At 46.9% G+C, this 12686-nt stretch overlaps 3 protein-coding genes across 3 annotated transcripts; all 3 read left to right on the top strand.

Annotated features, from left to right (window-relative positions):
• The first annotated feature begins 28 nt into the window (after nucleotides 1-28).
• CND00460 (nucleolus protein, putative) lies at nucleotides 29-6634 on the top strand. The gene is made up of 15 exons (XM_570368.2): nucleotides 29-185; nucleotides 231-379; nucleotides 428-571; nucleotides 619-1418; nucleotides 1467-2341; nucleotides 2392-3018; nucleotides 3073-3438; nucleotides 3492-3616; nucleotides 3668-4460; nucleotides 4510-4658; nucleotides 4711-5337; nucleotides 5388-5693; nucleotides 5742-5837; nucleotides 5887-6199; nucleotides 6250-6634. The coding sequence occupies exons 1-15, from the start codon at nucleotides 53-55 to the stop codon at nucleotides 6570-6572; spliced, it is 5826 nt and encodes a 1941-aa protein (XP_570368.1). The 5' UTR covers nucleotides 29-52; the 3' UTR covers nucleotides 6573-6634.
• A 107-nt stretch (nucleotides 6635-6741) lies between these two features.
• Nucleotides 6742-9315, top strand: CND00450 (MFS transporter, putative). Its single transcript, XM_024656940.1, has 8 exons — nucleotides 6742-7621; nucleotides 7668-7718; nucleotides 7764-7894; nucleotides 7949-8114; nucleotides 8168-8530; nucleotides 8582-8829; nucleotides 8882-8981; nucleotides 9030-9315. The coding sequence occupies exons 1-8, from the start codon at nucleotides 6975-6977 to the stop codon at nucleotides 9241-9243; spliced, it is 1920 nt and encodes a 639-aa protein (XP_024512692.1). The 5' UTR covers nucleotides 6742-6974; the 3' UTR covers nucleotides 9244-9315.
• An 881-nt stretch (nucleotides 9316-10196) lies between these two features.
• Nucleotides 10197-12677, top strand: CND00440 (aflatoxin efflux pump AFLT, putative). The gene is made up of 7 exons (XM_570321.1): nucleotides 10197-10553; nucleotides 10607-10694; nucleotides 10742-11002; nucleotides 11057-11479; nucleotides 11531-11593; nucleotides 11639-11982; nucleotides 12036-12677. The coding sequence occupies exons 1-7, from the start codon at nucleotides 10262-10264 to the stop codon at nucleotides 12461-12463; spliced, it is 1899 nt and encodes a 632-aa protein (XP_570321.1). The 5' UTR covers nucleotides 10197-10261; the 3' UTR covers nucleotides 12464-12677.
• Nucleotides 12678-12686: the final 9 nt, after the last annotated feature.

Here is a 12686-nt window from a genome sequence, read left to right as displayed (position 1 = left end):
TTGGGACGTCGAAACAAACATCTTTACATTTCATCTCATATGATAGTTCAAAATGGCCCCAAAACGCAAGTGGCAGGAAGGTCAGGAAGATGCTCTGCCTACTATTATAAGGGCTAAGCCGGGAACGAAGGCCTTTGCATCAGGGAAGTCGGTCAAAGATGCCCTCGCGACTGGCTCCCCTCAAGGTATGTTGGCCATTGCCAGGTGATATCAAGCTAACACCTGTACAGCCTTTGTTTCTTTCAGACAGCAGATTGTAACTCCATATTCCGAATTACCCCTTTCCATCAACCACCCAACTGTGATTATCCTGCAACATTACCTCGACATCTCCCCAGCTTGCGATGAGATCTTTCGAGCATGGCAAGTCGGAGAGCAGGTGAATAAAATCTATTCATTATAAAGACGGCTATTGATTATTGTTCAGACAAAGAGCGAGCAGCAAGTTCATGCCGCTGTGGAACTGCTTTCTGAGATTATTCAAGTGTTGACACCCGTGCCTTTCTTCCGTTCAATTGTGATTGGTCTCGTCAACAAAGTCATCTCTCCTTCTGAACCCTATCACGACCATGTAAGTGATTTCAAGGACAAGTGGGCCATTATTGACACAGAACTTAGATCAACCATCTCATCCAATCTGGCAAACGAGACGATGTCTATCACGGTCTTCTTTTGTCGGCCGTATCTATGTCTGTTGACCCTCCTTCCACGTCTTCGATGTCGGGTAGACTCGGTATGAAGTTTTGGAACACCCTTGTAGAAGGAGGCTCCGTTAGAGGATTTGGGAAGCAGATGGGTATGAGAAGACGAAACAAAGAGGGGATGGTTGGATATGGCGACCGAGATCCACTTGACAAACCAGATATTCGTCACCTCATCCTCCGGATCATCCTCCCTCTTTTCCCTTCGCCTTCATTCCAGCCTCATGCTAAAATCATTCTCCCTCCATTATATTCCAACCTTGCCGCTGATCCTCCTATAACTGTCCTCCGCATCTTGACAGCCCTCTGGGCAGCAATCTCTTCCCCTTCATTTGGATTAAACCGACGAGTTAGTTTGGTTCTTTTCCAAGAAAGAAGCATTGAAGCCCTTTGGGGTCAATTGGGAAGAGATGATGTAGAAGGCAAAAGTGGTAAAAAAGTCGGCGAGTTGGTGCGCGCTTTCCTCGAAGGTATCACCGCTACCCCAGGAAAAGGTGTATGTTTCCCTGATGAAGGATGGTACCCTCGTCGAATGGATGACTCCAAGGAAGGTGATAATAAGGTCGGAGATGGAGGAGATACTTGGAGAAAAGGTTTACATAACAGAATTCTAGGGAACGTAGTGCGAAAGGTGGGAAATAAGGTGGTTGATGATGAAGGAATTGTGGGCGAATGGATGATTGAAGTATTCAGGGCTTGTCCTGAGCTTGTCTCTGGGTATGAAATTGCTTTATCCCATTGATGCTTACTGCTGACCATGAACAGATATTGGGCACACTCTGCACTGTCTCTCGAACCTCGTCTCAACGTTCGATGGATGGCGACCATGTCTTACGTTGGTCGTATCATCTCCCTTCCCATCCCTCCCCTTCAAACTTTCCGACAACCCGTTCCTGCAGGCACCGACCCCTCCTTTTCCCCATTTCGAACTGCACCCCCTCAGGCGTCAACGATCGTCGAAAGTGTCTTACCTGCACCCTTCACGAAATCTCACTTGATGAAAGGTCTCCAACATACCGAAGGGATAGTCCAACATATGACTGCTGTCACTCTCTCTCGTGCCCTTGCGAAACTCGGCCAAGTCCAAGAACTCTTTTCGTTCATTGAATCAGAGCTCTACCCTAACGGGCAACCTGATAACCCATGGGCAAGAAGGCAGAGAGAGCTCGAAATGGAAGTAAGGAAACGTTTACCAGAGCTGGCAGTCATTGTTGCATTTGCGCAAAAGTCTGCCCAACTTGCGCCTGCAGAGCCGGATCCTGATAGCGAAGAAGATCGAGCTCTTGTCACAAAGTCCGCAATGCTCACTGAGCTGGCTCTTCGAATATTTTCTTTGTGCAACAGAACTCTCCCCTCGATGGCTTCTGAGCTCAAGTTTGATGTCGGTCGTCTCCTCGTCTCGTCTTCGAGTGCAAAACAGGAGAAGAAGGAGAAACAGCAGGCGAGAGAAGGAAGTGTTATTGGAGATGACGTGCAAAGTGTAAAATCCATTGGTACTGTGGGCAGTAAGGGGACTATCGGTATGCGAGGAGGTTTCGGTCAATCAAGAGGAGAGGTGGAAGGCTTTGAAGCTCTTAGTCAAGTCCATGTGCTTGAGTTGCTAGGGGAGGTTAGAGATTGGAATTGGAGCAATAAAGCTGGTATGTGCTTGAACGGAAATTGTTGGGAAGTTCGCTGATAAGTACATAAGCGGGATCTCAATACACTTACCTCTACCACATTCTCCTTCTTCACCTCTCCACTCCCCAATCGGTAACCTACTCCAAAACAACTGCTCTTCTCTCCCACCTTTTACTACCCACCCTCTTATTCGAACACGACCCTGAGGAACTCCCCATTTGGCTGGATGCGATGCCTAAGAAGGTCAGAGAAGCTGGACCTATGCTGTTCGCTCAGCAGATTCAGCTTTTGGCTTTCTTGGATGACTGTTTCAGGAGATGTTTGAAGACGCCTTACCGATACATTGAAGACACCCTCGCTCTCTCCCCTTCTTCAACCCCTGATCTTCAGAGCAATTCTAAGGAGATGGTTAGCCCTCTCATGATGACCATCCTTGAGCAGCTCTCTGCAAAGCTTATGGGTCAGCTCATTTCCACGGAAGCTGCCTGCATCATTGTCAACTATCTCCGTCGAGTAGTCCTAGGTTTGGTGGGCAAGCAACGAGAATTGAGTTGGTTGTTGGCTGTGTTGAACAGGCTAGAGGAATGTGTGAAGAAGGCGAAGGAGGCCGGGCAAGAGAGGAAAGGCTTGGAGGAATGCGTTCAAGTGATAAAAGGCGATTTCGATGTGATCAGGGGCAAATCCGAACCTACCGACGGTAAGCTACTTCCTCTTCCGTTAGAAAATGTCTACTAATCAAAGTCGATTGTAGAGCAAGATCCTTCTCTTCCTCAACTTCTTGACCACCGTGAATGGTCGTCGTCTTCCTTCGAGTACCAAGCACTTTTCATTGGTCGACCGTCAACATTGTCATCCTTAATTTTTCTTATTGAAAGAAAAGATGCTTCCATCCTCCTTCATGTCAATTTTCTCATTCATCTCAACATTCTTCAGCCATCGTCTACTTCTGCTATCAAAAACCAGGATAGTACCCAGGCCGTACTGATTCTCTTCGCCAGGTCTCTGGAGAACTTGGAAGGTGCAAGCAAGTGGCAAGATCAGATCAAGAGGAATGTGTTTGGTGACCTTGGTTCAAGAAAGTTACTCTTTAGCGAAGATGGTCACGAGTTTAGAGATAGTGAGTTCATGCTTGTACAGTAAGGCAGAGCACAAGACTGACATAGTTGTCAGGCCTGAACACTCTGATCAGGCACTTGATCTTTGGAAAGTCGACGGATGAGGAGATCGCTCAAGGGTTTGTCGATGGTTGTGTGGAATTGCTCGACAATGACAAGGAAGGGAAGAAGGTAGATCAAGTATGTTGCGCTTGATGGATGTCTTTTGTTATGTGCTGACCAATTTCGCAGAATCTCAGCCTATTAGCTCCCTGGGTCCGATTTCTTACGCCTTCTCAAGCATCTCAAATATCCCAAATCCTCTTCCGCTACAAGAACCCTGTCCTTTTTTCTCATGCTCTTCTGCTCTCGGATATCATCACATCAACCAAGTCACCTGCATTTGCCGTTGAGCATTTGGGCAAACTGGGAGAGTTGGGAGTCGTGGGGGCAGTAATCAGACTCGTCGACGACGCCGTAAAGGATAGGAAGTCTAGTGAAGAGCTGACTAGCCTCAAAATCAAGCGCGAGACAATCCAACTGCTTCTCAATCTTGCTAGCAACGACTCCATCTCTTTACTGGTCAGATTGATCCAGGCAAATTCTTCTGCGGCCGAGGTGACATCCTCTGCATTGCAAGAAGACGAAGCTTTAACAAACGACAGAAGGTTATTGCCGGTGGCTGAGGCTCTTTTTGTTCTAGGGCTTGATGTCGGAAAGGCCAGTATCATTGGTGGTGTCGCTTTGGAGACGATTGCTTCCGAACAGGACGAAAAGGTCCAGGGCGCAGCAATCGAAGTATTGGTCCGTTTGGCTGAATCTGCATCCAACGAGATCGTTGAGATCCTCTCTACGGTTCAGTTGTCCTCTTTCAACTCCACTTTCATGCGATTCATGGAACGCCTTGCTCACATATGCGGGACGAAAATCGAGCTGCTGGAAAGCATTTGTCATCTGATTGGTTTGGGATTGCAATATGCTGTCAGACTCTGTTCTAATCTGAAAGACATGAATGAAGAAAGTGCCACAGCTTTGAAGAGTCTCGGTGTGTTTAATCGTCCTTATACTCGGCCGAAGCTAATGTTTGATAATAGAACAATCAATCGAAGTTGTTGACCAAGATCGACTCCAGTTGCAAGTTGCGTTGGTCGAACCTGTCATCACTGCTGTTATTCAAGACAGGCTAGAAATTGCTGAAGCTGTAGGTCTAGCCACGCTTCTTGCTGTCCGTGTCGAATTAAAGGTAAGTTCTGTCCTTTGCGCGGCTGTTGAATCAGTGCTGATCTTTTTGATAGGCAAGTTTCCTTCGACAACAACTCCAAGCCATCTACGCTTCCACCACCTACACTCGCTGCACCAACAGCTCTTGCCCGCCCCATATTCGTCTCCACTTTATTCGTCTCCTCCATAGACTTTTTGCCTCATCGACCTATGTGTCTTGTCAGCCTCCATTTATCGAACCTCTGATTTTACTGTACCGCGGCACGACTTCTGAAGTGGATAGGCGAGTGTTGCACATGCTGCAATTGTTCGAAGGCTATAGGAAAATTTCGCTTGCCAGCGTTATGAGGTATTGGAACGCGAGTGGAGTACTTGGTATCGGAGGCAAGTCCTTGGATGCCTTGACAAGTTTGGACCCTCAAAAGACGTTTGCAACCTGTCAAGCATACCCTCTTCATCGAAAGCTCCGTGGATGGGGCAAGATCGCAACTGACCCCGAGGAAGGCGAGGAATTGTATGATCCTGTTTTCGTCATGGGACTCTTCATTGCTTCTATGCATGAAGGCATGAGAGGTTTGGACTGGGTCGAAGTATTGAGGAGCAACGTTCTAGGTTTGACTGTTTGCGGACTGTCATCTAGGGACAGAGAAGTGAGAAGTGTAGCTTCGTATGCTTTGGCCAAAACAATGAGTCTCATTGAGGTGAGTGCATCCTGTATAAGGAAGCAAGGAGTTGTTAACGAAGTTCATAGACCACTGGTTTTTTTGAACGAGCGCAACTCATATACACCCTTCGACTTCTTCGACATGCTCTTCCTACGTCAACATCTCGTCTACCAGTACTCTCTACACTCTTTTTCGCTTACGCCCTTCGCTCCCTTGCGAACCCTTCTCATTTCTTTTATCCTCTGTCTTCTCGCTTCCTATTACAAAGATCTGTCTTCGACAGCGAAGACACCCCATTGCTTTATGGAATGCTTTACGCCAACGGAGAAGGGTGGAAGAGGGAAAGAAGTTGGATGGTTAGATTCTTGAAGGAGGGTGTCAGAAGTGAAGCAGTAAGTGCAGATGTATCCTGTGAAATATCGACTGACGTTGCGCTATAGGATTGGAGAGTCATCAGAAGAAGAAAAGTATGGTCGTTGATGGCTACTTTGTTCATTGAATCACTTGATCCTGTTTTCCGTCGGTCAATTCTGCAGGTGTGTTTGCATTTCCGGTGCCACGAAGCAGGCATTGACTTCTTTTTAGACCATGTCGAGTATCCTTCTCATCCCTGCTGCCGCCTCATCGCTCGTCCTGCGTGACGGTCTCTTTGTTTGGTTGGACATGCAGTGGACCACCATCTCCGCATACCACGCTTCACTTCCTATATCCTCCAAGTCCGGCGTTAGAGGCCAACGTGCGCAAGCTTGGGAGCAGGAGGAGAAGAATTTGCTGCTGGAAATCGCAGAAAGGGCGTGCAAGGCCATTGCATCGGCTGAAAAGGAGCGAGTAAAAGAGGGTAAGGATCTGAGAGGCTGGACGAAGCAGTTGGAGGCATTCTTGACAACTGTCTTAAGTGGTAAGCTGCTTTTCGGTTATACAAAAAGGACAGAACTGATAATCTCTTAGACGCAGACGGCGAGAAACTGGAGGTTGCATCAAAAATTCTTTACAGTGTATCCCAAATTCCTGTCGATACCACCACTACTGAACTTTTGCCGCTCTTTGTGGACAGGCTGTCCTCAACCGGACCTGTGGCATCGGCGCTCCCGAACATTATCTCCTGCCTCTTCGCTGCCGGCTTGAATGTCAAGCCAACTGATGTTCGTGAGAAAGATGATCTGGCGAAGGCGTTGGGCGAGGTGAGATGGCGCGTCGAGCAGGGTGACGCGGGTAATTATTTGAAAGGTTGGGTTCGAAGAGAGAGACAGTTGACAGAACGGATGAATTAATGTGCAAGAGGAGATATCACAGCAATTGATAGAAATCTTGTCATGTATTTGCATATCTGTACCTTAGAATCGTTTCCATATCACATCGTTTTCACGACGTCATTGAGTTTTAAGTTAATTAAGACAAAAGTGCGCCTCCAAGCAACCACTTTTTGCCAGATAATAATAGGTATGTCCTTTTAACGCCAAAAGCCGGAGATTCCACAGTTTTTGATGAGCCATACGAGGTAAACTTCTGGCCCTGGGGCTTGGGGCTATTTTTACCGATTATCAGAAACTTTTTCTTATTTATGACTCCACTGGATCTCGATTTCTCATCTCTCTTCAAACCCTCTACTCAACTTGCTTTCTCACTGCTTTTCCCCCCTTTTCACATATAAAAGCCTTGTATTGCCACCATGCATGGCAGACCCCTTTGAATCTCATTTGTGCAGTTACGTCTCACTTATTTCCACTACCTACACCATGAATGTACGCGAGACGAGATCATCGTCAGCTTCCCCACCACCAATGATCCAATCACCGATCACTCAAAATGAACCACGCCAAGATACCGTCGATTCTGCGACGGAAACTGCGAATGTGGACCAATACAAACGAGTTGAATCTGAGCAGACGCTGTGCGATAAGTCGGGGACAGTTTCACCGAAAACCGAAAAGTTCTTTTCGTACCATCAGAAATCTTCAGGAGATATGAGAGAGCATAGGATCGAGGAGGATACTGGCCCACAGTTTTTGGGTGCGTATGAGCAGGAGCAGCCGTCGACCCCAGAGCATGACAGGCAGGCATCTTCGGACATCTTGCACTGTCAACTGTCTCGGCCTCAAGGGGACGATATCGAATTGGGTCCTGAGCCGGAAAGAGAGGCTGTTCAATGGATCGAAGGCCAATCCTCATTCGTCAGATTCTGCTTCATCACATGTTGCTGCACTACCCAATTGATTGTCCAGGGACAGCTGGGAATGGTTATGATTCCGCTTCATTATATTGGTGACTATCTAGGGACGACTGACAATGGCCAGTTGAATTGGATGGTTGCGAGCTATGGGTAGGTCCCTTCCTGAGCATAGCGTGGGACTGCTAACATTGGATAGGTTGACTATCGGAATGTTCCTTGTTGCTTCTGGTAGGCTAGGTGACTTATAGTGAGTACAACGATTGATCACGGGCAAGCCGCTCACACTTCACAGTGGTCCGAAACTCATATGGGTGCTTGGCTTCATTGTCCTGATGTCCGCAAACATTGGCACGGGCTTCTGCAAGAGTCCCATCCCATTTGATATCTGCCGAGCTCTGACAGGTGTTGGCTCTGCCATGTGCTGTGAGTTTTATCTTCCTGGCAACATGGCATTCAGTGAATAACCTTTGGACAAAGTACCCAATGCCCTCGCAATCCTGGGGAGGACCTACCCTCCTGGCAAAGTTCGCAACGTTACTTTCGCTATCCTCGGTGCACTTGCACCTGCAGGGTGGTGTATATCCGGCGGTGTGGCTTCTCTCTTTGCACAGTTTGTCGACGTGCGGTGGATATGGTGGTTTGTGTGAGTCATCTTCCAAGAGATAGAATTCTGTTCTCTGAAACAACTCCGACAAGTGCGATATTCATAGCCGCTTTCCTCGCCATCGGGCTGTACATTCTTCCTCCTGACCAAAACCTTCCCCCTCGGTCTGAACGTCATTTTGACATACCCGGTGCGGTACTCCTGGCGCTTGCCCTGGGGTTATTTAACTTTTGTTGGAATCAAGCTTCGGTGGTCGGCTGGGAAACTGTGTATGTGTATGTCTTGCTGATTGTATCAATCGTCACTTTTGTCGCGTTCTTTTTATGGGAGAGGCGTATAGGGAGAAAAGCCCTGGTTCCGCTTGAGATTCTGACCAGGAAGAATCTGTTGGTATATCTCTCATTATGGCTGGGCTGGATGAGCTTTGGTACTTTTCTGCTGTATACTACTTTGTTGTAAGTACGACATTACTTTGGCCTTTATGATATCGAACTAAAGCTTTGTAGCATCCATGACATCCGGGGCTATACCCTACCCTTGACAATGACGGCCCAAACAACCCCGTTTGTCTTTGGGGGTGTAACAGCGGCTTTGTCCGTACCTTTCCTCATCCATCGCCTGCCCGGGCATGTCATCTTTTTTATCGCTATGTGTGCGTTCATGATCGGTAATATCCTCGCTGCGACAGCTCCTGTGGACGGTACCTATTGGGGAAATACGTTCTTCAGTATCCTTATAGGAGTATTTGGCCCTGGTATGTCATTTTTGTCCCGGTGACAGTCGCATGCATTGACGATAATGGGTAGATTTAAGCTTCGCGACTGGTCAGTTGATCGTCAGTAACTCGGTAGACGTTGAATTTCAAGGGATCGCAGCAGGCCTAGTCAGTATGATTACCAACTACTCGTATGTCGCTCTCGCAATTTATTTTGATGCGATGTTTATCTTCAATAGTAATTCGATAGGACTTGGATTGACTGGGACTGTTGAACGCTATGTTCGTGGTCCCGAAAACCTTTCCCAATCAGATTTATTGTATGGCTATCGAGTATCATTCTATTTTGGGACAGCATTGGCGGCGATGGCTGTTATTGTTGTCGGGCTTTTTGTTAGGATGCCTACTGAAGGCAAGCGTTTAGATGATGAGAGAAAGAAGGCGGAGCACTGATAGATGGATTCTTGGCCGCCCGTGATAGATACTGTAAATAAAGATCACAAATATATGATATGTACGTATCGATAGGTCTCTGGATAGATTATTAAACCCGAAGTGACTTCTCATTTCATTTCGTTTCGAATTTATGTTTTTTTCTGGCTGTCTTTTTTGTGTGGCATGATTATTAGTGTTTATCAAGGGTGTAATTAAGCCTATTGGACGTATTTTGTTACCATCAAACACCGCTCAAAACCAGTATAGGTGCATGCGGAAGGCGTTCATTGGCCCATGCGTGCGCTTGTGGCGAAACGAAACCCGAGGTGCTCACAACCCGTAAAATATGCAATTATGGCTGTCTCACCCAACAATTAGTTGATATAGGTTGTGAACAGGTTAGACGTCGAGCTATGGCTTTGAGAGAAGCATAATGTTTAGTGATAAAGAGACATGCGAAGACGAAGAAGCGAATTCCATGTATCAGAAATTCATGATCTGAGCGAGGCTATGACGACAGATATATAAGCTATTGTTATCGATAAGACAAGCAACTGGTAGTAGGCATTCGTAGTCGTTTCTAATCTACTTCGTTCAGTCACTTGACCGTGTCGTTTGCACACTGATCATGAAGATTAATAGAGAATGCCCAGCAGCATATACATCCATTGAACATATGCATTCATTGAACATATGCCATATTTCCACCCCGAAGGAGGCTAAATAGAGCGAGACTCCCGCCGGAACCTTTCGTTATGTCAAATTTCTAGTTTGTGCACAAAGGTAGAAGTCGGAGACCGACCGCCGAGTTGAAACGCAAGCTACAAGAGCGGAATTCCCCATTCGGGAATTTTATAGCATAATTAACACTAATAAAGTAGTCATAGATAATGCTTCGGGCTTCGGCCAACTCTCGAAAAAAATAAGCCGGGGCGACTGACCAAGCCACGGCAGGAACACTTCCACAGTATAAAGCAACATCCATGGCTCCAGTTTATCCTTCATCACCATCTTGCCGCTTGAAAATCTATTCTCAATGGCGCTCTCAGAGCATTCTGCAATGGTATCCCCAACCACTACAATCAGCGTAGACGGTGACCGCGAAAAGAGGTTTAGTGTGGAAGAAGATCCATTACCAACCGCCAGTGCCGCCATTCCTTCGTCCGCCGTGGCTAATACACCGGACGATCAATCAAGTGTCCAAGGAACTGGAGGCCAGACTCCTCCAAAGGGCCATTCTGGTTTTACTGCTCCATTAGAGATCCCTAAATGGAGGTTTATGGCTATCTTTGGAAGTCTTATGATTTCCGTCTTTTTGTTTGCATTAGGTAGGTGTGGCTCAATGTCTTTCGATTCGACAAATTTATTGACACCATTGCAGACCAACTTATCGTCGCTACTGCCATTCCCAAAATTACTGCCGAGTTCAATTCTCTTACCCAACTGTCATGGCTCACCTCTGGGTTCTTGTAAGCGTTTTACTTGCTTACTCAACATTCAAACTAACGTTCCACAGCCTCACACTCTTATCATTCAACCTGCTCTATTCCCAACTGATGAACATTTTTCCCTCTAAGCACGTCATCGTCTTTGCTGTCTTTATCTTCGAAATGGGTTCATTGGCCTGTGGTGTCGCTCCCAATATGAACGTTTTGATTTTTGGTCGAGCTTTGGCAGGTGCCGGTGCGGCTGGTATCTTTAGTGGCGGTATGGTCATCATCGCTGAATTGACGCCTTTGCATTCGAGGGCGCAGTATTTTGCTCTGTTCGGTGTCTGGTGAGTATTGCTTGTATTTCCAGTGATTATCGTGCTCATGCTTTTTTTTTTTAGTTTTGCCATCGCTTCAGTCATTGGTCCTCTTATCGGCGGTGCCTTTTCAGACCATGTCAGCTGGCGATGGTGTTTCTATATCAACCTGCCTCTCGGTGGTGTCGCCATCGGCTGTCTCCTCTTCTTCCAGCCCAGCAGACCCCCCCTTGGTCGTGAAAGTTCTTACAAGGGCTACTCCAAAGCCATGCTCAAGCAATTGCTCATGTGTGACTGGGTTGGTGTCGTCCTTTCCATGGCTTGGGCTGTTTGCTTCATCCTTGCTACTCAATGGGGTGGCGTCACGCGGAGCTGGGATTCCGCGTCTGTTATCGTTACTTTGGTGTTTGCTGGTGTCCTCCCCATCGCCTTCTGTGTCTACGAGTATTTCATCAAGGAGAGCATCTCCTATTTCAGGATCAGGTTGTTTAAGCGAAGGACTGTTGCGTGAGCCACCTTTCACCTCCGTTGGGATAAGTGACTAATCGACTGTCGTAGTGGTGCGGCCATTGTCTCCTTTTGTGTCTTTGGTATCTTCATGATCCTTGTCTATTACCTCTCGTGAGTAATTTTCTTCTTTATTGCGACCTCATTAACAATCCTTAGTCTCACTTTCCAAGCCGTTCATGGAACTTCTGCCACTTCTGCCGGTGTCAAGCTTCTCCCTCTCATTCTCGTCCAAGTCTTTATCCTTATCCTTACTTCGCGAATTATCCCTAGAATCGGCCGATTCAAGCCCGTTATTTGCGTTGGTCCTGTCTTCCTCGCGATCGCTTCCGGTCTTTTCTATAGTACCGACTATTCTACTCCTATCGCCAACTTATATGGCTACCAGGTTATCCTTGCAGTTGGTATTGGATGTTGCTTGCAGAATGTCATGGTTGCTGTTCAACACGATCTGAAGAAGGAGCCTTGGTTGATTTCTCTCGGTACCGGTTTGGTCGTGTTCAGTGAGTCATTTTTATACTTCTTCATACTTTCCATCATTAACATCCTTTCTAAGCTGGCTTCGCCGGCCGAATTGTTGCCCTCTCCATGTCCGGTAGCGTATTCGAAAACATGATCCAGCGCCACCTCAAATCCATGGTTCCCGGTATAAGCGAGGAAATCATTTCCGCCGTCGTCAACGATGCCACCGCCGTCTGGACTTCTGTTCCCGAAGATCTCCGTGAACCCGTGTTGAGAGCATACACCAAGACCCTCTCCCAAGTGTTCATCATCGGATTGCCCTTGTCTATCATCGCGCTTGTCGGTGCGCTCGTGATGAAGAACGATAAGATGGCGACAAAAGAAGAGGAGGAAAAGGGTATTGCCGATGCAAGGGCTGCTCAGCAGGCAAAGAAGGATGAAGAAGCAGGGGTGAACGGTGTGAATGAACGGAGTGAGGAAGGGGCAAGAGGCAGTGCAGAGGATGAAGAAGGCAGGGCCTAAGAATTTTGCACTATACCACTTTGGGCATTCGCTGTTTTTTTTTTATTCGTATATATACAAGATTTATAATAAATTTTTTATTGTGATAGGTTCGGAAATTCTTTTGCTATCGATGTTTTGAGCTGCAGCTGCTGGTATAGATGGAATATTCTGTGAGGTTCACGCCGTTGTTGTAAGTAGTTCCAGAATCATCGTTTTCGAATCGATATGATATCATGATTTT

Source organism: Cryptococcus neoformans, assembly GCF_000091045.1.
Source record: "Cryptococcus neoformans var. neoformans JEC21 chromosome 4 sequence".
In the NCBI taxonomy this organism is placed as follows: Eukaryota; Fungi; Basidiomycota; class Tremellomycetes; order Tremellales; family Cryptococcaceae; genus Cryptococcus; species Cryptococcus deneoformans.
Note: the sequence above shows the minus strand (reverse complement) of the source record. Positions and strands in the feature narration are given on the sequence as shown.